This window comes from Xylocopa sonorina, chromosome 17 (genome assembly GCF_050948175.1).
Source record: "Xylocopa sonorina isolate GNS202 chromosome 17, iyXylSono1_principal, whole genome shotgun sequence".
Taxonomy (NCBI): Eukaryota; Metazoa; Arthropoda; class Insecta; order Hymenoptera; family Apidae; genus Xylocopa; species Xylocopa sonorina.
Window position 1 is genome coordinate 1,198,988 of NC_135209.1, and position 27,469 is coordinate 1,226,456.

General features: G+C 40.1%; 2 protein-coding genes across 9 annotated transcripts in view; one reads left to right on the forward strand and one right to left on the reverse strand.

The window, feature by feature from the left end:
- Med27 (mediator complex subunit 27) overlaps positions 1-27,469 on the forward strand; it is a 419,500-nt gene that overhangs the window by 83,319 nt on the left and 308,712 nt on the right. The window lies entirely within an intron of this gene.
- Positions 14,256-27,469, reverse strand: part of Dysc (whirlin protein dyschronic) — a 132,161-nt gene continuing 118,947 nt past the window's right edge. For 4 of the 8 annotated variants that reach the window (XM_076908086.1, XM_076908085.1, XM_076908088.1 and 1 more), the window contains 4 exons: positions 20,698-20,904; positions 15,011-15,316; positions 14,837-14,915; positions 14,256-14,742 (listed from right to left, as the gene is read on the reverse strand). In XM_076908086.1, the coding sequence (XP_076764201.1) occupies positions 14,600-14,742; positions 14,837-14,915; positions 15,011-15,316; positions 20,698-20,904 (735 nt within the window). In that variant the 3' untranslated portion in view covers positions 14,256-14,599. Of the gene's footprint in view, positions 14,743-14,836; positions 14,916-15,010; positions 15,317-15,630; positions 15,723-15,992; positions 16,112-20,697; positions 20,905-27,469 lie in introns of those variants that run through there. The other 4 variants (XM_076908089.1, XM_076908087.1, XR_013102705.1 and 1 more) reach the window with 3 other exon arrangements.

Consider the following 27,469-nt stretch of genomic DNA (forward strand, 5'->3'; position numbering starts at 1 on the left):
TAATCATTGAGTTGGAGCACGACAATAAGAGTTTAGAGTATCGTGCGTGCTGATGCTTTATGATGCGCAATACGCCTAACCCTACCTTTTCCCCCTTTTTTGTCTTCCCTTCTCTCTTGACCGCTATCCTGTCGCGATAGCGTATGAACGGAAGCGTGAGTGTTTGCTCAGGTTGACCAAACCACGTTTAGGCAAGTGGAGGGAGAGTTGTGACATGGTGACGTCACAAGGTCCCTACCCCCTCGGCTCGCCGTTCACAACGCCACGATAATTGCGGAGACGATAGCCCGCAAGTTTGTGATAACGTGGCCCGTTTTGAATCCCCTTCCCCGTCTCTTATTCCCCCAGCAATAGGAAGGAGAAGTGTCGCCGCCAAGAATGACGTCCCCAGCGAGAAAGAAGACAGTACGTCCTAGAGGCGACTGTGCATTGAAGCAGCGTGAGGGGCTTGACGATGGAGAAGTGTGGAGTATATTCGGCCGAGAAGAAATGCAACGGGCGAATGAAGACCAAAGAGGCCCTACACCAACCCTGACTGCTACCCCATCGTCCCAAACGGAGAGGAATAACTGTTCCCTCCCAGCTCCTAGAGAAGCAGAATTAGTGAAGCGGTCCTGCAGGTGAGCCGTGAAATGCGGCGCGAAAAGCGCGCTGCAATTAAAGGGTTCGACAAGACCCTAGAGATATCCGTCGCCACGAGAAGAAATGATCGCCGAAATCCACCGATCGATGCCCCGAACAATGCTGAAACGCACAGCCCACCCCACCAAGGAGCCCCGAGAAGAATCGTGGAAGTCGGAGGACCGCAAGCAGATTAGAGTCCAGCAAGCAGCAGGAATTATCGAACAGCTAGAGTGATTGAGAGAAAAAGAGAAAGAGTAAGAGCGAGGACAGGAAAAGCCAGGAGCAGATAGCGTGAGTCCTTATCCATTAAAGCCTCTCCCTTTCTTTTGGTTTCTGTTCTGCCTTTATTGCGTTTTTGTACCTTTTTGCGTAATAATTGTGAACGGTAGCGGTAGCCGAGAGTGCCGAATACCGATTGTGTAATTAGCGTACACGAGCACCTCTCCATGTAGTGATCGTAAGTCGCTTATCGCGTTTATCCCGAAATTTGCGTAAGTCTCGTGCATAAGCATTACGAAACAATTAAAAATTATATAGTAAATAATTAGAAGCCAATGGCTGCCACAGGTTAATTTTATCTAAATTGATTTAGAATAATACTTCGTAAGACTAATTGCAATAGATTATAGAATTTTCGGAGCAATACCGCTGGTAACGATCCTTTCAAACTTAGGAGTAAATATTTTACGATTTTTTAGGCAGTAGGTTTTCATATAGTCACTAACAGAATCGGTCATACTAATAAAACTACGTCTAGTTTTAGTTCTAACTATTCTATAGTATATAAGTAATGCTAAAGAGATGTAATGGATAATTAGAACTCTTGCACTTCTTGATATATAGATAAATTGGATAATTGGTTTATTTTACATCTTGTCTGTGCTTATCTTATGGAACTTCATATCGTATGCTCAGAAATATTAATCGTGCAAAATGTACATTCGTACGTAAAATTTCCAAGTCCTGCAAAGGGTTTAAAAAATTTTAAGTCGATCGCAAATAAGTTAAATGTAATATGTAGATCTTAGCATATTATTTTCAAAAAATTAATCTCGCGAAAACGTTACTAAGTACCCAGGTCTATCGACGAGGCGATGATTATGCAACGACCCATTTCCACGTCCCTAATCCTATTCACCCTCCATTATATCCATGTGTCTTCGGCACAGAAGGTGTCGAGAACTGACTCTATTTGAATTCAGTTTGTATGGAAACACAGCTTTTCCGTTAGCAAATGTGGCCATATGCTACTGCTGATAAGATTCATGAATGGAACTTATGGTTCGATGGTACTGGCATTGTACATTTATACAATTCACACGGCGTGTTACGCTGTGTTTAGAACATGCTGGTAACGCGTGATGACATTTTACCTCGCAAGTGGCAACACAGTGTCGGTATTGTGTCGTTACCATTTTGTCGTGTGTTGTATGGGAACATACACGCACCTAATTGCACGAAAAAAAAATATGGATCTTAACTGTGAGATGTTACGGAAAAGAGTGAAGGATTTTTCTTTGCGGCGAGGATGTACACTTCAATTTTACGGTATAGAGGTCGTTAATTTAGAATTTCTTCGCAAAAAAGCTCTTTATTAGAACTACGCCTTTTGGCGCGCAGTAAATGGAAGTCAGTGCCGTTACAACTGTATAATAATTAGAGTTAAAAGTTTAACCATGTTAAATTAGAATAAACTAATGTAAAATACTTTAAGGTTAATCCTAACATAGAGTAAATTTAGGTATAGTTACCAGATAGTAAGATTGTAAATAGTAGTTGGTGATATTACGAACGTTAAATAAGGAATAAAAAATTTTTATTCGTTTTGATTGTCTGTTCACCTACTGTCTTCGAAAGGAAAAAAGTGAGTTTTTTTATATTTTCTTTTACGAACTATTCTTATCAGCTACTATGCATAAATGTTACTAAATAAATATTAAATCACGACATAATGTAATGGCAACAGTTTTGGTACGAAAACTGAAACCTCCTGAGCTGAAGCTCAATTCGTCTAACGTTTAATCTTTTGTTAAATTTAATCGTTAATTTGATGCTCACCTAATATTTAATCGTCACAAAAAGTCGTCTTGGCATTTCAACCGAGCAATTTTGTAAGGTGAAACTAAGGGCGCAACAATAATTGACTACAGTTGCGCCTGGAACATACTTACCCTCGTTCATCTGCGTGAGATTACGAAGTCGTCTTAAAATACATGCTGCTATATTCATTTTCTTATTGCAATGGCTTATAATCCTTTGGTCATAAGACAGTTAACTATCGTTTGGGATTAACGTTACGCTATACAAACTTATCCCACACTGTGTCGATAATATAGGAAATTGCAGTGGTAAATCTGACTAAACTTTGTGCAAAGTTTTAGATCTTAATTTTGAATATTAGCAATCCTTCTCGCGGATATTACTATTTAAATGAAACGTATTTTCAGAATTTCAATCCAATCGATGCATAGAAATTTTCGTAATTACAAGGAGCGACATTAAAATGGTAAAACATTTTGTCTTAAATAAGTTCCAATGGTTAAAAATCCTTCTTATAAACATTGTGTTTACGAAAAATGAAGCTGTTCGAAAAATTTCGACGAAATTAGGGCCGACAGGTGTTTCGAAATGTGATTAACTAATGTTTGAATCGTTTAAGTAATAACTGCGCAGTACGCGTAAGACAATAATGAAATTGAAAATTTTCGCAGCAACGTGTAAAATAAATTAAATGGGAAAATTAAAAAAGACGACATACTGCAAGATATAATAAAGTATTATAATAAATATTATAATGAATATAAAAACCGCTAATTTTTGGGGCGCAGAGAGCAAGACGAATCAAAGACCGAATAAAAATTCATATTTCTCGTGGTGAACGTTTTATTCAATTACAATAATAATCGCCATCGTCGCAGTGATGATGATGATAATAATAGTAATCACGATCGTAATCATAACGCAATAACTATAATCAGAATAACGACACGCAAAGAGGACAAACGACAGCTGCGGTGATCACGATCACGTTCGCAACTCCCAACGACGGTAATAATGATCACGGTAACAATAACGAACAACAACAATCGAACGAACAATTAAAGCGTTTGCGATTTTAACAATAATCAAACGATACGATCGTGCGCGTTGCACTCGGAGAAACGATGAATCTTCATTGCCACCTTACGTTTATCCTATACGTGTTCCGTGGATGTCGTGTGTCCGTGTCTAGATACAGGATGCAGAAAAATTAAACGACAATCCCCTTCGATATTATCCCTTTCGAAATAAAAGATTCAACGCACAAAGGACCCTATTCAAAAACCATATGTTTTCGCCCCCAATCGATTTTGTTTAAACTTTGCATATTTGTAGATCTATATGTGTCTCATCAATTGCCAGAGTCTCTATCTGTCGGGCCTTTTAATAAGGGAGGGGGAGGGGGTCAAAGTACGCATTTGGCGAAAGCTTTCGGGGGCTATAACTTTTGATTAAAAAAAGATATCGACTTGAGTTTGGCGTCAAAAAATCACAAAAAAATTAAGCTTTCGAATGCTATATAATTTTTTCTCTTTTCGGAATTTTTAAGTAACATTTTATGCTTTTTTCTAGTTTTCGGGTTAGTGAAAAATTGCGAAAAATTGCTATTCCCAAAATAGGTATCCCTAGATTTTAACAAAAAACTCAGTATAGGAAGCTCATTTTATGCTCTTTAAGTGGTATAAATCTTACCCTGGGGAAACTTTTTGTTTAAAAGTTATAACATAATATTCGTGTCGATGCGCAAGCTGTGGACGCGAAATTCGAGCAAAACAAATGCTTTTCTTAACATATTGTGACTTATTATTAAAATTATTATCATCGGAGATTGAGATTATTATTGTACTAGAAAGAATTCGTTTTTAAAAATACTTTTTAATTTAATGTTACTTACATTTTTTAAATAATATTACACGGGACAAAATTAAAAGACAAACTTCGGCAATTTCTCGTCGCATAAATAATATTAATGAAGATGATGATGCAATAATCACCATATGGGATGGTACTTATGTTTATTTGCATAAAAGGACGAATTATCGCTTCCAAAGAGTGACGTATAGTGGTAAAAAAAAAAAGAACTTTTTAAAACCGATGCTGGCAGTAACTACGAATGGTTATATATTGGATGTTTTTGGTCCAAATAAATTGTGGGCAGCAACAGTATCTGATGCAGATATCTTTAGATTTATTATGAATACCGATTGGTTTAAGAACTTTTTCAAACCTGGTGATATCTTCATTCTTGACAGAGGCTTTTCCTACGTAAAAAATGAAATACTACAAAATAATTACAAAGTCGTCATTCCTGCCCTGCTAAAAAAAGGAGTTAAACAACTATCAACCTCTGAAGCAAACGAAAGTCGAGTATGCACCAAACAAAGATGGGTAGTAGAAAGTGTAAATAGCTCACTTAAAAGATTTAAATATTTCAAAACAGCTATAGCTTCAGAATGTGTCCCAAAATTGTTTGAAGATTTTAAAATTGCAAGTGCTCTTCACAACGCATACTTTAAACGAATATATAGTGATAATGATGATCCAGAAGTGGCTTCAACTTTATTAAAAGACCTAAATAAACCAAATATAATGCAGCAAATTGTAGAATGCGAAGGTCTTGTAAAAAAAATAAAAAACTTTGAAAACATGACATTAGAACATTATGAAAACTTCCCAGCCTGGACATTAAAGTGCCTAAAATCGTTCACGGAATCATATCAATTATCACTTGCAAAGTCGTATATAGCGGATCACTTGCTTTCTGGAAAGTACCAATTTTTTATCAGCAAGGTAAGCTATCTTCCAGACTTCAGCAAATATGGATTGGATATTCAGACACCATTGTTCATAAAAGCTAAATTGCAATCACGACACTGTGATCAGAAGCTTTATTCGATATTCACTTTAATTGATATCGCACAGCCCACAATTACGTCTGTCAGAAGTTATTACTGCCAGTGTAGAAACGGAGCGAGGACTGTTGGTTGCTGTGCTCATGTGTTAGCAATAATATGGTACCTGGGATTTGGACGATACAGTGATCTATCAGCACCAGCTAATTTTTTAAACATACATTTTCTTCATATAAGACCAACATCGGAAGATACAGAAGATGAAGATGAATAACATACAAAAGAAAAAGGACATCTAGAAAAAGAGGAATAATGTATGTAACATTAAATTAAAAAGTATTTTTAAAAACAAATTCTTCCTAGTACAATAATAATCTCAATCTCCGATGATAATAATTTTAATAATAAGTCACAATATGTTAAGAAAAGCATTTGTTTTGCTCGAATTTCGCGTCCACAGCTTGCGCATCGACACGAATATTATGTTATAACTTTTAAACAAAAAGTTTCCCCAGGGTAAGATTTATACCACTTAAAGAGCATAAAATGAGCTTCCTATACTGAGTTTTTTGTTAAAATCTAGGGATACCTATTTTGGGAATAGCAATTTTTCGCAATTTTTCACTAACCCGAAAACTAGAAAAAAGCATAAAATGTGACTTAAAAATTCCGAAAAGAGAAAAAATTATATAGCATTCGAAAGCTTAATTTTTTTGTGATTTTTTGACGCCAAACTCAAGTCGATATCTTTTTTTAATCAAAAGTTATAGCCTCCGAAAGCTTTCGCCAAATGCGTACTTTGACCCCCTCCCCCTCCCTTATTAAAAGGCCCGACAGATAGAGACTCTGGCAATTGATGAGACACATATAGATCTACAAATATGCAAAGTTTAAACAAAATCGATTGGGGGCGAAAACATATGGTTTTTGAATAGGGTCCTTTATTCTTAACACCTTGATTCGAGTGTAATAATGTCACGTAAATATTTGAATACATTTTTTTAAACATAATATTGTTGTTCTTCGAGAAAGGAAAAAAAGGAAAATAGAAAGTGGATGTTTAGAAATCGAATTTTGATCTTTCGCAAGATCCATCGCACGATAATTAACCGAACGAAATCGTGGGTTCTATTTCCTTCACACCCTGTATATACCTAGCGTGTCGATGTGTAAGTGTTTTACTCCGTGTAACAATTTCATTCGTGCGATCTCTTCTATCTACGTTCCACGAGGATGAGCGTATTAATCGACGAGCGGTTAATTAACAAGCCTCGTCGTTTTCATTCGTTGGAACGTTCGTGTTTGTCGTGTGATCGTGTGTATTCGTGTACGTTATTGTAAGTGTACGGCGCTTGTGTCCCGCTAAAGGTGTACGAAATCGGCTGCAAAAAGGATGGATCTATGGAGATGCGGTATGAATGAGCGTTTCTTTTTTTTTTTTGCTTATGTACAGAGTGTTCCTTGAAACGTTACGAGTAAAGTACAGTTACATCTGCTTTACAATTCGATTAGAGCTTATGCGTCATGCCTCGATGACTCTCGTCTCGCGAATCGTTCATTGTTTCACCTGGATCCCCCTTTCTCAATGACTGCTATCATTTTTCTTCTATTCTTCACTCGTTCCTCGACGTTCGATCGCGAGGGTGTGGACGAAGCTTAAGCTAAAGATCCCCGCGAATTTCCTTCATCGATCGATCTCTGAGGGCCGCCTCGATTCTGTGGCTGATGCGAGAAAGTATTTCAGTATTTAACAGCGAGACCACTCGACAGGCACGTCGATCGCTTGCTGAATCAATTACGCGATTGCAAATTTGCCTCTGTTCGCAGTTATCAGAGTGCGAAGTACGGTTTTCGAGAATTTATAATCCTGAAACGTAATTTCTGGTGATTTATGTTTCTTATAGCGAATGGGTGAAACTTGAGCAGTTGTTAGCTTTGGTTTCAAACTAATTTAGAGTTGGAAAATTAAAAAAATTTATGGATAATAATTTTAAAATGTAAAGTTTAAATCATAATATTTAGAAAACATAGAAAAAAAATCTCTAGTCAACTTCCATTATCTTTAACAATTATTTCTTGTTAATATCAGTTATTTGTAAAAATACTAACCAGCGTAAACATCGCTGAGAAAAAAAACTAAAACACCAAATTATCATACTCAACCAACAAATTCATCAGCAATAGAAATTTCTTCTAACTTAAACACACATAAACCTCCTCGAGGCAGATTCGTAAATCAGATAGCTACTATAGAAGTATCAATTACGCGAGACCTGTTCTCCCACTCGCAATTCCAAACCAATCGACATTACACACAATTCGAATTGTTCGACGGCAACTTTGTAAGAGGAAGTTGCGTTTCCTCGAGTTTGGTCACGTTCCTTCCTCCTCGCAAACGTTCACGAGAAGAGATCGATTTCAATGCTCATCCACGGACCAGCGAGATCGATCGGTAAAAGGCGAATTCGCGGATTGTGAACGTGCGAAAGCTGAACAGGTTTAACATGGTACGAGTCCGTCTATCTCTCTCTCTCTCTCTCTCTCTCTCTCTCTCTCTCACACTCTTTTTTTTCTCTTTCTCTCTGTCGTTGAAAAAATAAATCGCTCTTTGGCTAGATTACGCTCCCTTTCTCCCCTGTCGCGCGACACTGGCTTCTCAAACGCACATGTAGATTGTGTGTCCGGTTTCTGCTAGGACTTAACGCTATTATTTAGATAATGTCGGGTCTCGTGGACGCAACGCGTCTATTTTCGTCTAACGTAAGGTCTGTTTCTAATCGATACACCTACTCGATCTATCGCGACTGGTTGCTTGGTTGTCCGGTTGGTTTCTTGCTTCCCCTTTGTGGTTGCGTTGATTTCGTTCGAGTAATCGAACAACTCCGAGAAAGCGCGGTGCGAGTAAACAGCTAGCTCTTTAGCTTGAAAGGATCCCGTTTAATTTGCTGCTGAGAAAGTTCAACGATGTGATAGAAAAATTGGTGTCGCTCCAAGTAGATTCGAGCTAATTGTCGCGCGTTCTTGACGGAAGCGAATTAGAAAACACTCGCATCGTTTCTTCTATACGTAAGTACCGATCGCGTGTATAATTTCCAGTTGGTTATTTCGTTTTTGGCACTCGTACGATATTTCCATCAAGCTTTTTAATTGTTCCGTCTTATCATTGTCCTCAGGATATTCAGAATTAATATTCCTCTACTCGAAACGATTTTGTAGCGTAACACTTCCGCGACTTCCGTCCGACTTTTAGTTAGACAGAGTCTCCAATCTCTATGGATTCTAAACGCGATGCGAATCCTCTTTCTGCAAACGAACTGCGAGAGGAAAAAGGAGAAAAGTGTTGCTTATTCAAGTTAATTTCTTTCTTTTTATAAATTCAGAACTAATTTCTTGCATCGAATAGTTAAACTTTAAGAAAGATCAATGCCAAACACTTAAATAACGATTTAACCACACGAAAATTGCAACGTAACGAACGTACAAAATTAAGGGACGAAGAGATCGACGAAGCAGCGAGAAAACCGAAGACCCCGCGGGAGACTTCAACACTAGGCGAAACGCGATTTTTATCGTGGTCGGTAAAGAAGATAGGAAACCGACTGTCCCCGTGGAAAAAAGTTAGAAAGGTTCTCGATCATCTCGCGGCTAATCAGATTTCCTTTTGCACGCGAAACGCTTCCATTCTTCGTAAATGAATTCATGTCACGTTGAAGCAAGAATCGATTCTCTTTCGATATTCACGGATTTCACTGACACCGACATAGACGTAACTACACATGGATCTAAAGGGAATAATGATTCTCTTCTTTGATTTATATTTACCGTTTATAAATTGTTTTGCGTTCCTTTCTTCTCTCTCTCTCTCTCTCTCTCTCTCTCTCTCTCTCTCTCTCTCTCTCTCTCTCGTCACGGATCGCATTGTATTTCTCCCTTCACTTATTCTTTCGAGTATTGGAAAGCGCTCGATCGAGAGCGACAGTTTTTCCCTCGAAATCATTCGGGACTTCCGGCTGCCCGAACTGGCGAGTAGATGGTGTTCGCGTGTGGAAAAATAGCTGGCGATGAATTCGTCCTCTCTTCTCAGCTTGACTAGATCGGAGGATCAGCGACCGTGAAGCGTGCAAGACAATGGAGCTGTTTATGTTCGAGGTAATCGCAACAGTTTTGGCAGTCTTCAAACGATAATATTTTTTATATCCTTCGTGGTTTTATGTAGTTTGTTGCAATTAGTTTTGATGACGGAGAAACTTACTGGTAACTGTTTTCAGACGAGAAGTGTCCACCTTCGACTGTGGGAATGTACTGGAGCGGAGATCCCCTCGAAGAGAATTGATCGACACGAGACTGTGACATTCGTTTCCGTGTAGTATCATTTATTATCACGGGAAGGGAAAACACGTTTAACTCTGACGAATTCCTTTCTCCTCGAAACGTTCCTCGAAATGTTAACCCTCGGAGTACCGATTCTCGTGGCATTGCAAAGGTTGCTCGAAAACGGGGGAAGATTTCGTCTTCTCTCTTTCTCATTTCAATTCTTACATATTTTTATTACATAGAAAAAAAGAAAACTGTTTGAACGCGTGAAAATACTTTTGCGAGACAATAATCGGAGGTAAGCAAAAAATACTCTTCGAATACTTGTAAGGATACTGGAATTATCGTATCATTTATTTTCTATTAATCGATGTGAGATTTTTTTTAGTTCTTGGAGACGAGAAACGAATATATGCATAATTATATTCGTAAGTCGATCATAGATTATAGATTAATTTTTGAAGAACTCTTTTTGCAGGCTTTTTAAGACTACGATCGACGACCAATCCTCCCTCCACGTTTGTACTTCGAGGGTTAACCATTTTCGTTCAATTGCATCCAGAAGTTTAGAAAATAGATTCGATCATACGTATGTACATTAAGCAGCGCTCTCTATTTCGAGCCGAGCGCGTTAGAACCAGTTTTTACCACTTTCCTGCTTTACATAACCCTTCGACCAGAAAGATCAACTGCATCGCTCCGCTCAGTTCGATCGTCAAGCAAAATCGAAAGACCAAAAAGCCAATGCGTCGCACGGCAGACCGGTTTTAGCACCGTGGATATCGTTTTCAATTAGCGCCGGCCAGCCGAGCGGCTCGAGACGGACATTTCCCATCGGCTCGCATTCATTTCTGCTCGTCTCTCGCGCGAACCGGTAAGGCATTGCAGGTTGTGTCGACTGACATCTTCGAATCGCCACGATGGTTGCGTTAGCATCGAAAGCTTTTACAAAAATATCATCCCCTTCTTGCTCTTTCGTTTCGTCTTTCACGTAACATTTCATCGACGATCGTCACAGTTCCTCGTTATTCTTCTTTGGGACGTTGAACATGCGTACACACGTGGATGCTTCGTTAGAAAAATTTGCCTCGAAGACAGCAGAGGAAACAATAGCACATCGTGAGGTACCCTATAGTTTTGTCTGTTCGTTTAGCGTTCGAAAGTAGCCGTGTTTTCCACTTATCACTCGCTTCTTCTTATATTTTTCATTCGTTTTCGTTTTTTCGTCCTCTTCGACCGATTACCAGTTCGAAGTTTTGTTTTAATTCCGTGGCGTACTCGCGACGCAACGCGATAGGATCGCAGCCCTGCTAGCTACGAGACAAAACCGAAGAAAAATAATTGAGAGCAAACACCGGCAACGAAACACGTTCCTCTTCGTCCTCTTCTTCTTCTTTCTCCATCGTGGACTCTTCGTTTCTTCCGCGCTCGAAATGAGGTCACCGTTTGTCCCATTCCTCCGCTACCTTCTTCCTCCTCTTTTATATTTCTCTCCTTTTATCTCTTTGGCACATTGACCGGAATACGTAGCGAGTGCACGCGTCCAGGTACGTTGCCAGTTCGAAACATTTTCTATTGGCTCCGTGCACCGACGATTGAAACATTCGGTTCGTTTTTTGTTTATTCAGACCTTTAAGATATTAGTAATATACCTCGTTGACCAATCGAGGAGACCCGCATAAAACTGCTAAATAATTTCGACTTTAATTGAAATCGATCGTCGTATTATTTACAAAGTATAGAACCTTGAAAAATTATTAACAAATTAGTCTTGTGGGTATTCATTTTACTTGTACCGTACGTCATTGGTTTTTGCATCGTGCGGTGAACATTTCTTAGTGTTTCGTGTGTTTTTGTGCTGACACTGTTCCATGTCCCACTGAATTCTTCATCGAAACGAGCGGATAAATGAATGGATCAATTGAATCCAGTCGAAACTGGGCTCTTCACGCGAATCCTTAAATCGTCGGTGTCTCTCGTCCCCTCGCCGTCTGATTCGACTGTTTCGTTATAAATGCGCGATAATTACTACTTTAAGCTTGCGCGGTATTTTTTTCACGTTTTTTCTTTTTATTTCTTTTTTATCTTTTTTTTCTTTTATCATATTTTTTTTGTTTTGTTTTAAATCTGATCGCGATCGCGGACGATCATATCGACGGAACGACGCGTGGACTCGACGTTTCAACGTATACAGACACTACTATCGTAAAATTACATTTAACTGGTAACAAGTAGAGACTTGAAACAAGACGTATCGATAACCGTTTACTCTTACAACAACGTCGCTACCGTTATAACCGTCAATGATAATTAGTAACTACTGCTCGTTTAAATGTAATTATTGCGGTAACGATTACGTTATAAATAGAGACGATCCGTCGACCCTAGCGAGACAGTTCCTGAAATAGTAATTGTTTCCGTGATTCTCGAAAAGAAATTTTTTCTATCAAAATAAGAACGTGAATTCCACTTGTACAATAAACGATTAACACTCTAAAAAAATCATTTAAACCTCTGTCCTTATCAATTCTGTCATTTCAAAGCTGACATTTGTCGTTTAGACGGATTGAGGTGTGCCACGTTTGTAAGTAATGAAAATTTACTTTGTACCGATGTTAAAGAAATTAAAAAGAGTAAAAGTTACCAGGAACTGCTGTTCTAACCTATCTACGAACTTCCTCCTCTATTGGCCGAATTACAGAGCGGTGAAAACCAAGATGACGTAGAGGGCGCGCCACGATGGAAAGATTCGAGGAGTCGAGTACAATAAAGGTACAAGTATACACCCTTTAGAAAATCTCTTTGTCGTTTTCTCGAGTGACCGTAAAAAAAATGCCTGAACGACACGATCCACGTAGCATAAGGTGACGGGGGGATGAAATTTCAGTATGAAAAGTATAATCTCGAGTTTTCCGACAGTGGCGCTTCGAATCGAAGGACTCGAAATGATTTCCACGCGATCTACCGCGCGAGACGAGTAATTACGATCTCGCGATCCTCGTGTTTCTTTTTTTAATATTCGCGCGGGCGATCGTCCGCGATCCCTCGAAAGTTCGACCGATCAGGTCCATCGCTGAGTACACGCGATTGCTACGTCTATTTGACTCGTTGAAAATATTTCCATACTCTTCTGGAATCTCTCTTATCTCCGTTTCGTTTCTCCCGCGCTATTAGCAGCGCTCCAGCGCGCGCTCGAGACCCGATCAAGTAGGTACAAGTTTTCCAATTCCACTACGATAGTCCATAATATTATCGTTATAATATATATATGTATATATATATATAATATACTTTGTTAAGCCTCAACAATTCCCATAATAAGTCTATGTTAGTCATGGGCACTACAGTCGGTCAGGACTCTTGTCGATTACTTGTCGTTATCTACAGCTACTTCAATGCTACGAAACTCGTGTACCACGGACAGATTACATGTAAAAATAACAGGTTTCGTAAATCTCTGATCGAATGCTCTAATTTAGTCTCGAAGATCTTCGTGTTAGAAATTGTACCATTCCCACACGCGCACACGGAGGAACTCGGGTGAGTGGAATGGTTCTGCTTGAAATTTGCGAGGGTCGCAAAATACGAGATCTAAATCTCGTGTTTTCTTTTTTTTTTAGTTTGGAAGTAAATTTCTGCAGGGATTCAATCTATCGCCTTTGAATCCTGATTACGATCACGGTACCGGTCGTTAGACAAATCAGGGGGAGGGACGCCGATCGACAAAAATCCTAATCGATGATACCGGCCAGGATCTTCGATAACGCATTAGTCAACAGTGAATCATCGTGTCCCGTAATCGAGCACGTTCGCAGTCGCACACGTGAGAACTTCCTTCCGTGATTGTGTCCGCGTTTGCTTGGGGCGTTTCTACATCTGCGAGACAAGCGTTCGCGTAACAGCAACGTCGTGCGACATATAGTACATCCTGTAGCACCGAGGATCCCACAATGGTACTCGAAAGTCGTGAATCCCCACTCCTCTCTGTTTTATTCATTAATTTTCTTTTCTTTTTCTTTTATATAGCGTCTCTGATTAAATCTCGTTTACGATTAAGAGTATCATAATTAGTATACACGAAGCAATCCCTAATAGTTTGGCACAGTCAACCCTCCCAACTCTCGTCTAACATAACCTTCGCACTCAAAGTGTCTTTCGTGAACAGTGCGTCTTCGAGAACCATACCTCTATGGACTCCTACACTTCCTTCTTCCTATTACAAATCGTACCTCCCTTTGTCCCTCGTCGCGGCTTGACGATTCTCATCCCATCAGCTTCTCCTGACATCGTAGATCGATAGATGCGGGATAGAAGCTTCAGTTTACCGGTTCCGTTAGCCTCGAGGCTCGTCAGCAACGAGGACAGCTACCATTACCCAATCGTCATCCCATTGGCTCTCTAATAGAGGTTCACTCGTCTCTACTCCTCTTTCACTCCTCGTACTTCCTCCTTCTCCCCTACTTCTTTTCTCTGAGTGAGTGTTCCCACCACCAGGGCCAGGTTCAATTAGCACCTGACTGAGAGCTCGACCATCGAATCGAGAGCGTTCGACGAAGATGAAGAGCAAGCTCGTCCTCTGTTCCCCTCCTCGACCGATCCGCCTTCATCGTATCCGTCGATCGACGAGCTTGACGGCCGATCGCTACGCTCCATCGGCTCTCTTCAGCTTCTTGACTGGTTCAGCGTCTACGACGCTCCGAGTGTGTCGCTGGTCGAGCTCTTGTCACGTCGGGCTACGGTGGTTCCGGCTCGGAGGTGGGAGATTCCTGCTACGCTTCCAGGAATATCAACGCCGTCGGCTTCGGCTCCAGGTTGCTCTTCTTCGCCTCGACGACCAGGAACTCAATCTCGTTGCGATCGCGTCGCGCGAACGATTCCGCGATCAGCCTAGCTACCTCCTGATGGTGGAGACCTGTCGAGAAAATTTGAGCAACGATGTCAGGGATAACGTCGATCGATCGAGTTCTATGTTACATCGTTTCTACTTTACACGGAACAAGCATTACCTTCGACTTTGTGACCGTCAACTTCGAGGATGAGCTGACCGACCTCGAGACCGCCTGCCTCGTACGCTGCTCCATTATCCTGCAATAATATTTTTTTTAAGAAATACGTGCGTACGAAGTTTTCCATCGACCATTTGGTCTAATTCGAAATTGTTGGAAGAGAAAGTAACTCACGTGTATGTTGATGATTCTGGGCAGTGGATGTTTGGTGTTGGCACCGCCCTCGATGGCAATGCCCAAAATCGACTTGGTCTTCTTCACGGTGATCCTCAGGTTCCCCTGATGATCAGGCACCACCAGGGCGCCGTCCTCTTCTCTTCTCTCGGACATTTCGCTTCTGGCCAGCCGTTGAGCGCTGTGGTGCCGTCGCGGTGGTCCACCAGCGCCTCCAGTTCCGGCGGAAGCTGGGCCGGTGCCACCCTCCTCGAGGAGCTGAGCCTCCTGCATGTCGAAGCTCCGCGAGAGCTTGTGCGCGAGTTCCTGAAAGGGGCATAGCTACGTTTCACCGGCGGAAGTTGAACACCCGACCTCCGACTTCCGGTCGACCTTGCAGCTATGTGACGGCCACCGTTCGTCGATTCGATCAGTAGTTAATTCATTCCGCTCACGAATTTTCATTACCATTTCTGAATTGTTATTCGTTACTCGTTATTTTTTTACTCGTTTATAGAACGTAGGACAGAACGACGTAACTCGAACGATATAATTTTGTTCGAATCGGTTCGTTTCAGGTGAGAAGACGTCTGATGGAAGACTCGAGGCACGGCCGCCGTCACGCAGCTCGCCAAAGTCACCTCGAGCACGCACGATGACAGCACACAAGAGCTAAGGAGGCTGATGCTGACGAGTTCGTGTGCACGCTGTAGTCGAAGGGAGTCCTGGTAGTCTGTAAAGTTGGTTACGTTCATCAGCCTTACAGTCTCGACGAGAAGCAGCGGCACGATACTTCCAAACACGTTCCCATTTAAAAAAACATCTCAACGTTCACCGCTAACATACCGCGAGAAATCGTACGAGCGTGGCTCGTGCGAACTGTCAAGGCAATTTCCCAGACAATCATACATAAACTACCGTCCGTATTGCGATATCGTTTAATTTCCGAGAAATTTCATTAACTAACTGATCGTTCTTTTATTATGAGAGAGTCCGAGGGTATCGATCGAAGCCTTCGATTCGTCGATTTCTCCATGCTCGTCTGTGTTCTCATCCCGCAGCCAACTTGCATTGCCTACCGGGGTTCGCTTCTCCACAACGATGCACATCTCTCCCGGTTACCTATATGCAATCGTACACAACATCGTGTTGAAAAAACATATGAATAAATTGTACATAACATATCGATATAGGTATCGCAAGAGTATATTAAAAAATTAAGTTTCATGCTTGCTGATAGGCTGGTAGCAGTTGGGTGTTGGTGGTGCTCGGATAGAGTGGTGGTGGTGGTGGTAGTGGTGGTGGTGGTGGTGGTGGTGGTGGTGGTAGTGGTGGTGTTTGTCGCGCAGTTATTTTACGATCGAATTGTACCTTTTCTTTTTTTTCTGTTTTTATTTTCTTTCAACGTTTCTCATCTCGAGATTGCGATTGCACGATCATCTTCCTTGACGGAACTCGATTCGTTAATAATTTCAATTCGTAACGTGCGATGATTAAGCGAAATTACAAGACGACGGTACTGATGATAATAACACCTAAGCGGATAACGTACGATGGGAACATTTCCTCGGAATCTATACGAATTTCTCGAATTTAAAAACGCTCGAAAAACTGTTCGAACCTCACTGAACGATTGTTCCCTCGTTCTTTCGTGGGACGTCTAAGCGAGATCTGTCGGTAGGTCAAGCAACTCGCGAGTTCTCGAGGCGAATGTTAAATGCTTCGTCAAAAGTCTCGATCGAAAGAAAAGTCTGGTTTAACACATTCGATGCTACTATCCAACGCACACATTGGCGACAATTTAATCGTTTGTTCTCCTCTCTTTGTTTTTCTTTCACGCAACGATAGCTATCAGATGCTGATACTTGTTGAATTTTGGCAACTGGCTCAAACAATGACCCTAGTAGCATCATATGTGTCAAGAGAAGATGGAAACGACTGTCTCGCCAAATCGCCTATCGTGCAGACCTATTTTTCAGAAAATTCAACGAGTACGTAACTATCGATTGCTAAACAAATTCGATCGAATATCTCTTTGAAAGATCGCGCACGAGTGAACGCAAGACCGAGTTCTTCATTTTTCTTGAAAGACACGCGATTCTAGTCGATTGGCTCTCGATCGTGCTCCTACATCCGCAACATTCGTCTAACTGTCGCGTGTAGGTCACGGCCGAGAGGCATGGAAAACGAGGGAATTCGCGAGGCGAAGAATTCGCGGCGGGCGCCTTCTGCTCGCGCGGAGAAACGCGTAACTCGCGAACCGGTGAAAGTGTTCTTGCGAGCGAGCGCGCGTCAATTTCTCTTCCTACGCGAACGGTCGCCGTCAAACTGAACTGGATCGCGTGAATAGTCTTTTGGAAATTCACGACCGAGGAAAGTAACGGGGCGTGAACTAGAAACTTGACTAAATGTTTCTACATGTTTCGCGATAAAAAGAAAAAGACGACTCCAAAACGCGAAGGTTTATATTTATATTTTCGTAACATCTATTTCTTTAAATAGGAATAAAAATACTGTACGACGAGTGAGTAAAAAAAAGTCATCTTCACTGCAGATATTCCATAGCAATACTAAGACGCACGATGCCGTATAGCAGTGGTTCTCAGTCGTTCTAAAATCGAGGAACACTAGACTTTGATATTTTATTACGCGGAACACTAACATCGTAAGTTTTACGAAGTGACCCATTGGAATATATATTTTTTTAATATTTTCTTTCTGAATTTTCTCGCGAAACGCTTTGACAGTGGCTTCACAGCGCACCAAGTGTTCCACTGACGAATTGAGAACTGCTGCCGTGGAGGGTTAAAATCGGTTCGCCGCAAAGTTAAGCGACTGTATAGATTTTCCGGCCCACCATTCCGGTTCTCGTGTTCGGTGAAAACTTCCGTCCACGCTTTCTCTGCTGATTTACTATCATCGACGATATCCCATTACCGATCGAGACTTTCTTCGCAGTAGTTCCTCCTGCTGCGGACACTGTTGCGAATCGCAAGTCGTTCTATCTACGCCATCTACGATCGCTGAACCCGATAGCACGTTTCTAATCTCTAATGACGCCTCTACTATGCGCTCGAGAGATGGGATGAAACGGATATTTCTATCGCTAACTCTAAACAGGTACCAGCCGTGCCGATCCACGTCCTCTCGATCGCTATTCTATACAGCTAAAAGTAAGTTGGTAACACGTCTAGACGAAGAAGGAACAGCGAGTATCACTATACTGTATTTCGATTGTGAGTAAAGTGATCGTGCATGCCAAGACATCTATGTAAAAGTACACTTTGACATATCAGCTCGGACTTGTGTATATATAATTATAGAAATGCTGCTCGCGAGGGGGGTGGTGCTGTTATAATTATATATATACATGGCATAGATATTACAGTAGTCGTGCGTTCAATATATAGATATATATATTTACATATATTTGTGTAATATATGTTGATATATATATGTATGTATAGTTAAGGAGAAAATCGAAAGTAGCATGTGCAAGACATCTAAGAAAAAACACGTACACACCTAACGCTATTTCGACTAAATTCGCTAACTCTAAAGAGCAGAAAAGGAAATTGATCGTGGTGAAACAGAGACAGAGAAAGAAGTAAGAGACAGATAGATAAATATATAGAGAGAGAGATGTATGTAAATACATGTACGTGGAACAGAAAGAAAGATGTGGGTCTAATTAAGGAGAACTTCATGCGAAATGGGACGATCGGTTCACGACCGTCCCGAAATTGAACAGGTAAAATTAAGAAGGGATTTGAACTCTCGTTAAATATCGAACTAATAATTTTATTTATTTACCCATCACGTACTTTGGTGCTACAGAGGAAACGCAATTCACACTGTGATCTTGTGAATTAGAAATATGAAAGCATCCAATCGAAATTTAGGTATCTTTTATCCTATTTCTGAATGCCTTTCGTACGTTCCTTTGAATTTATAATATGGAATTCTTCGCGTACGCGTCTCGATGCATTGAAAACCGTTTCGCTTCGCTAACGTGAATGTATAAACATAGAAAATATCAAAGTGTTGAGAATTTTCCGTTCTATCTGTCGAGAACTGGAATTTTCATTAGAAACAGTTATACCGGCTAAGTAGCGTCTTGTTTGTCTAGCTATTGTCACTACTTTTTATCGCTATTTTCTCTCTGATGTACTAAATATTCTAAATATTATGCCAACTAAAATTTACGACTATTTTATCTACCGATCTAAAGAGATGAATAAATTGTCCTCCTTTCATTCACCGGGTCCCAAATTACTGATCCGAAATTCGAGAAATTTCTGATTTGTTCATTTTATAGAAGATAATAGTAATTCTCATTGTTTTACAACGCTGTGATGGGTAGTTAATTATTTCCTTCACGAGATTTAGAAACAGGATGTATCCAAAAAGCTTGGCAAACGTTCGAGCATAAATTTAGCGCATCAAAGGGTAAAAGTTGCTAAAATACTCTTTCAAATGTAACTCTGATTAGTATCTGACGTCAAATTTTATAAAATACATTTCAAACAAAGCGCTACTATCGTTCATCTTTACAATTAACCCTCTGAATTAGTAGATATTTTAACATCTTGTTCCATCGATTCGAAAAAGACAGAACTCGTGATAAAAATTGCACACTGGTTAATATTAAAGTTAAAAATCGGAACAATGATATTACATCACACTACAAACAACATAAATAATTTCGTTACGAACATTCGAGGTAAACGTATAAATTCAGTAAGCAGAAACTTCATACTCAAAGTTTGTCAAGTAACTTTTACGATACACCCTGTATAAATCGTACGACGCCTCGGCATTTGCCAGGAACAAGTCGCAGGGACGTCCGCGAATAGAACCTTGAAGGCTGCGACCGCTTTGGCTCGCGTGAAAGACCGTAAGAGCCTTAAAAGCCTAAAAATTTCAGGAAGCGGAATGGAAATTGACAAATTTGCATTACCGCGAAGATTTTAACGCCTCCCAGGCTTTTAAAACACTCGAGTCCCGTTAAGACAGTCGGCCCCGTTTAAGCTTCAAGGAAACTACTCGAGAACTTCCACGGTCAAGCGATCATTCGAGGCGATTCCGAGGCGTCTGAACGTTGTAATGCCTCGTGAGTGACGCCAGACGGAAAATAAATAAGAAACGATATCAACAATGAAAATAATAGAAAAAGAAAGACACGAGGAATAAAAAAAAAATAGAGTAGAAAAGCTGCGTCTCCGCTGGAGTAACAACGAGCAACTTTCTGTTGCTATTCGTTGTCGATTGTTTCCGTTCAGATCGAAGAAAAACATAGAAAATACTTGGTAACGCGTGGCAACAGAGATAAATCTTGCATACACAGAAAAAAGTAATTAACTTCAGTTTTAAGATGTCTCTAAAATTTTAGTGCCAAGGCGCTCGATTTTCACGCTCAAATCTACAGTTCCATTAATATTCTCAGTTCTTTTCGTATCACGGAGAGTGAATCGCGTCGAACATTGAAGGCAGAGCCACGGGACGACGAAAAGAAATCGCAAATATCCCTCGAACTGTTACTTCACCCGTGACAGGACAAAATACTTTCACGGATCGGCTAAAAACGGCTCGTCGTTGTTACTGCAGCGGTGGCGCCGCTCGAAGGACGTAAGAACGAAACAAAACAGGAGCATCTGTGTGCGTGGTAGACGTTTGCGTGTTTGTGGTTCGTTCGATAGAAAACTTACGAGGGGCCTGGCGCCCCAGTACCAGGATTTGACACGTTGCGTCAGCCCACCGAGCAAGTGGGACCTCCAACCACCGAAACCTCCACCACCTCCACCCTCTGAGCTTCTCTCCTCCCTTCCTTCGTCCTCATCCCTTTCCGTTCCGCCTCCGCGTCTCCCATTACCGATCATCTCTGCGTCGCTACCATCGCAACCACCGTCGCTCTCCTGAGTCGCGGACGCGCCGGGAGAAAAAGATCGAAAGCCTCCTGTTAGCCCCGTGTTCACACACACACCGTCCGGTACGCAACAACAGCGTTACATCATTATTTCGGGGTAGGGGGTTTGGTTCGCGCCGTCAACGCGGCTCTCTCTCTTTCTCCCTCTCTCTCTCTCTCGATCCTCGAACTTCGATACCCCCCTCCCCTTGTTCGATGTCGTTTGTCCCGAGTCTTTTTTGCCGAGGGTGAGGTCGGACGAGTTTGTTTTCTCGTGGGTACGTTTCATCGTAGGTATACGAGTCGAGTGTCTTGATTTTTGGAGAGGTTAAATTCGGTGCTAGTGCTCGCGAGAGTTGTTCGTAGTGTTGGTTGTTTGAGTTCAGTTTGCGTTTCAGAGAGTGCGGGCTGATCGATTTCGAGCTTTGATTCTGTCTTGGGTGGAATTCAGTGGAATTTATTTCGACAGTTTGATTCAATTGTGATTTATATTGTTCGTTGAGTGACGTTAATTGGATTGTTTAATCGCTATGAATGATAGTATAAATAGTAAACGTACAAGAGGTAATAGCGACAGCAGAAAGAATTGCCCCTAGTTAGAAAACTACCAGAATGGTTTTTCTGTTTGCAAGACAGAATCAAAGCGTATCCACTTAGTTTGTTATAATATGGTAATTTGGGATTTTAACGTTAAATCTAATCTAGGATGTTCTAAAGTCTATACAATTTCAATATTAAACAACTAATATTATAGTTGACTAATCTATATTAACTTTACCAAAAATTTCTATGTATTCTAAAACGCTATATACGAAGGATACTTTCTAAAAGTTTTTCGAAATACATTAATCTTTCCTACAGGAGACAGACAATTTTGTTTTTCAATCAGTCTCTACAAGGAAACAAAAACTAATAGAGATCGAAGTGATATTGTTTTTTTCTGTTCTTAAACACAAAATTAGTTCAAAATAAAAAAAAACCTTCATTGTGGACAAAATAACCTGTTTCTTATTTCCAAATAAGATACTGTCTCACTGCTCGTAATATATTGTAGCTCCCATAATTTATAGCAGTGGTTCTCAAACATTTTCGCTATGGCACCCTTGTTTAGCACAGTTATCGTCAAAGCAGTTGAATACTTTGAAAAAGAAGAAAAAACAGTGCAAAAGACTATTAAAAAATCGTATTTTTGCGCTCCCAATAGATTTTATTTAAACTTTGCATATTTGTAGATTTATGTGTGAGTCATCAGAGTCAGTATCTCCAGAAATAACGGAGGGGGAGGGGTTCAAAGTACACATTTAGCGAAGTCTTTTGGAGGTTATAACTTTTGACCCAATTTTTCCCAATTTATACTCAAAAAAGTACCCTCAAAGTTTAAGAAAAAACCCAGTATAACAAATTCATTTTGTGCTCTTTAAATGATATAAGCCACATCTTGCTGAAACTTTTCGTTTCCGAGTTATAACATAAGATTCATTTCGATGCGCGAGCTGTAGCCGCAATGCTCGAACAAAATAAATACTTTTTTAAATATATAATAGTTTAATCATTACTATATTAAACAAAATACATTGTTGAGAATACTTTTGAATGCACCGAATATCCTGAACAGTAAATACTCTTTCTTCGTGTGCTATGATACTTTCTTTTCGTCTGTGTCTTCCGAAGTTGGTTTTAAATGAGAAAAATCTGCATTTAAAAAGCTCTGGTGTTAAGAATTCACTATATCGACCAAATTTCATACACAATACCGTTGTTAATAATAATATTTGTACAACAAACAACTGTTCTCACTCTATTTCGGCACTGGTAGAATAGAATATGCGTAAAAACAGACTTATGAATTTAAAGAAAATAAAAAGCGATACATCATTGGAAAGCTTGAATTTTTTGTGATTTTCGTCGCAAAATTCAACTTGATATTTTTTTTTAGTCAAATATTATAGGCTCCGAAAAAAGTTCACTAAATGCGTGCTTTAAACTCCTCCCTCTCCATTGTTTCAAGGCCTGTAAAAAGATCACGCTAGCAATTAACGACTCACACACAGAGTCGTTACAAATATGTAAAGTTTGAACAAAATTCATTGAGGGCGAAATCAGTTTTTCAAAAGGACCCTTTAATGGTCAGTTGCCTTTAACCCATTCATTGCCAATTACCAGATATCTCATACTTTGCCACGGAATAAGTACAAGCTTCAGAGAAAATATCAGCATCCAGGGCAATACACTTTAAATTCGCCTGATAGTAAATAGGTTAATACGATGATTAAACTGTTTGGATCAATTCTTCATCGTATTCCTTATATTTATGAAAAGTTTAGTTAATTTTAAGAAAGAAAGTATCATTGCCACGACGCCCTTGGCGTACGCTCGCGGCATCCAGTTCGAGAACCCCTGATTTATAGTATCCATACTATAATTGATACCTATGTTCGCTTGTACCATAGGTTGTTCACAAAACAACGACGATTCCGCGGTTCCGTTAACCGCTATTGATCCGCGGTGTGAGAACGATTGATTTATACGTCGTAATCGGTCGCAGCGGTGTACGATTTCACGGCGGCGAGAAAAATGGCCCCCGCGGTCCCTCGACGAGCATGACACGGGCGGCAATCATCATTATCGCGTCTGCACCGCGCGAGAGGCCTTTCTCATCGGCTGAAGCCGCGATGGGACGCGACAGAAAATTCCAGTTCCACGCGGAGCCGCGATAATCGCGAGATTACAGGGAAATCGACGGGATCGCAGTCATGGGCGATTCCAAGGTTTCCCGGTTGAATCGTGAACGCCTTTCGATCTCACGAATCGGGCGTTGTGTTTATCATTTTTTTTCTCTTCAATTCCCTTTCTCTCTGTTTGTTTCGTAGAGCAAAAATGTGGATTACTAAACGTTCATCTGTGTACCTAGAAGTTACGGAGGGATCGATTAGAATAAAAACGTAGGGTTGCCCAGGAGATTTTCTGGAAATGTTACGCTTCTAATCGAAGGCGAACGATGAACAGTGATGTCGGGGGAAAAATTGCTCTGTCCTATCCCATTTCTTCGTTTTCTGATTTTGTCCGTGACGGTACTTTTAGATCCGCCACTCTTTGTCGTCAGCTCTCCTTAGTTTCCAATCGAAATTGTGCGCCATAACGACGCGAAGAGTTTACGCGTGATAGATGCGGTTAACCTCTTACGAAGTTAGGTCTATGCACGGTCGAGACTCCTTTCAATATCGATTTATGTTATCAGATAATTACAGCAGTTATCCGCTTATAATATTGCAATTATCGTAATGTGTCAATGAGGGGTTCAGAACCCATTTATGAAGCTGACTTTGATCTGTTCTTCTGAATTTTTATTGGTTCGTTTGTGACGATCTTTCATTTCGCGTTCGATTGAAGTGTGGCGACCAACGTAGACGAATCACAACCCGTGCAGACCACACCACGGAACACTTAACCCTCGAAGTGAAGTAACAGGAGGCAAGAAACATATGCTTCGACTCTGAACTTTGTTTTCGACTTATACATTATATATGTAGGATATTTATTAATTATGAACAACTACAAGATTTTATAAATTGTTGGATAGTTCTTTACAACTGAGATATTACTCTAAAGACAGATGATAAACAACTGACTGGTCGTTTTAAAATAATCACGCGAAAAATTTATTTATTCAGCATATTCCCTCTTGCTCGCATTCTAGAATATTCCACATATATAACATTTGAAACCCTAATTATTGATTAGGTTTTAATAAAGATAATTTCATTATCCTTCATATATGTGGCTTTTTCTTGCAAGAAAATCCCATATATTTTTATTAGAAGCTGTGTGGATTATATTATGAAACATAATCTTGCTGTCACCTGTTATTGTTATAAATGGCAACAAATGACACGTAACATCCTTTGATAACCCGTAGCATTAAAAAAATGTAAATGTCTCTTTTCAATCGATATTCTTATTCTTCATTTCTGTGGTCTAACGATTATTACCAAGCATCCTGTGCACGACTCTCTCACCGCATACGCAATTCCACGGATAATAATTCCCACGAACGCAAAAACACGAAAGAAGCATCGAGTCGCAGAGGAATTCCGATTGTTCCCGGTACGTTTCGCAGTTTCGTTCGATTGGCACTAACACCCAGGAATCAGGAAACTGTTGACTGTTTCAGTGTTTCGAAAGAGTAAATGAAATTACTATATAAAAAACTGGATAATAAAATATTCCTAAACATCATTAAACTTTTCTCTTGCCAGACGAACTCTTAAAACTTTGAAAAATCAATAACCATTTAACCATTTTCGAGTTGGAAAGAATCAACGAGAAACCAACGCGTTTCGCGGAATGTCAATTGCGAACCAGCGACAATCGATCGGCGATAAATCGGAATTTAAAAGGAGAACGTGGACCGTCACGAGCGTCGTTTAAACGACGCGTCGTCGAACCGATCGCTGGCCTAACGGGACGCGTCGGGACGCGTGGAATCGTGCTAAGTAATTCGTGGTATACATTGCTAGCCGTGCTGTTGGAACGGCTTTAACTGCTGCGACCTAACGGAGTGACCACAGCGCGGTGATAGTCTGGGAACGAGAGGGGCAAATAGACGAGCGTTTTAGCGTTGGTTGAAGTCTCTGTGGATTTTGTAACGGTAGGAAAACGGAGGACCGCGCTCGATGAAAGATTGTCACGGGACAAGGAAAGTTGAGGTTCGATCTGATTCGAGGACGTAGAAAGAGAGTAACTGAGAATTATCTGGGTTGAAAAATTGTTTGATATCATTCTATATGGACCGTATGATATGACCATTCTATATGACCATTTATCTGTGGACGTTTTAAGATCGGTCGAAGTCTCCTTTCAATAAGAAAATCAAATTTATGTGTATATTTGTTGTGGTTGGGAATTTAATTAAATTGTTCACGTCTTGTATCTCATACTTAACACACATTGTGGGCAGTTAATGTTGGTAACGTATTTGTCAATGCTTGTTTTATCATATTTAATGAATATTTTGCTTTGCAAAATTGTTTGCAAGTAATAAAAAGGAAAGTTTAACTGTTCGAGTGTTTCCAAAAGTATCATAGTAAATAAAATTACTATGATATAATTAATTATATAGAAAATTGGATAATAAAATGTTTCTAAACATTATTAAAACTTAAAAAAATCAATAATTATTTCTTGCTCCATGTTATACAATAAATGAAGTAATAGAAAACTAAATTAAAAATTGTATTTCTTTGAAAACTTAATTCGTACTTTTGAAATATTATATTGTTTTCTAAAGGATGCACGTTTTCATATTTCATTAATTTTCAATTCACGCTGTTACCCGCCGATAGTGCGTTAATATCCCACGATATATCATTTTTACTCTATATATTTTTTATATATTTCAAAATACTCGAACGTCAATTGTATCATCGTCAATCAGTCAATCATTATCTAAAATAATAAAAATAAAATGAAACCTCTAAAAGCAATCTACAAAATAACTAAATAATAATTTATAATAATTTTTCAAATACCTAAGCTGTTCTAATTCCAACGTATCAGACACTAAAAACTAGTCCACAGGATATAAATTGAATTCAGGTCGACTCTATGAAACGAATTTTTAAATAGTAAAATTTTAAACGATCAGAACCGTAAAACGAAGCACCGTTTCCAGAAGAAAGAGGATCTGGGATCGAAATTCGGCTAGATCCGCTCGATGATCGACCCAGATCGTGGAATCGTTGGACGATGGGCGTCGGTCATCGGTGGACGAGCTGCTTTTCGGCCTGCTTCGTCTTCCTGGTACATAACGGAACAAACGACGCGTCGAAAACTTTCACTGACGCTGACCTATTATCCGCCCGCCATTATTATCGGCCGTTTCGCGGACTCGGTTAAGGTTAGTGGGTAACCGCGGTTGTTGGATTACGAGTCCGGTTGTCGCTACGAACGATACACCGCGTCTTTCAGACTGGAACGATATCTTCGTGGAAATCCTCTTTTTGCGGATCCATTACACGCCTCGTACACCTCCAGTTGGTCGTGAAATTTTCCGCGAGGAACTAGGTGTCGATTTAAAATCGATGTCGACCTCGCTTAGAAACTGAGCACTTTACATTTCATGATTATTTGAGAAGAATCGAATATACCGATCGAAGGGGAACGTTTGACGTCTGCTTTGACGTTGCAGAAATAAATTACGGTAGTACGTAACAGCACGTGGACAGTGTCCACAACCCTTGACATTAAGGTTTGCGATTATTCGATTCGCAACGTATTCCATTCCTACAATTACGATCATCGATTACGTATACACATTGCTGCGAATAATTATAGATTGAAATAATCTTTCTGCGTTTTCTCTCCTGTGTTTTCGTGGAAACAACTGACGATCACTTGGTATATCTGTAAACGAGCCTTACTACGCTGTGAATATTTATTATCGATTTTTAAAAATCGATTGAGAAATTTCATACACGTAATACTAAAAAGTAGAAAATAATTATTAGAATACAAAATTTTTTTAGTGAAACACGTTGTTAAGACCGACTAGAAAGCATAAAATAATTTTCCCTAAT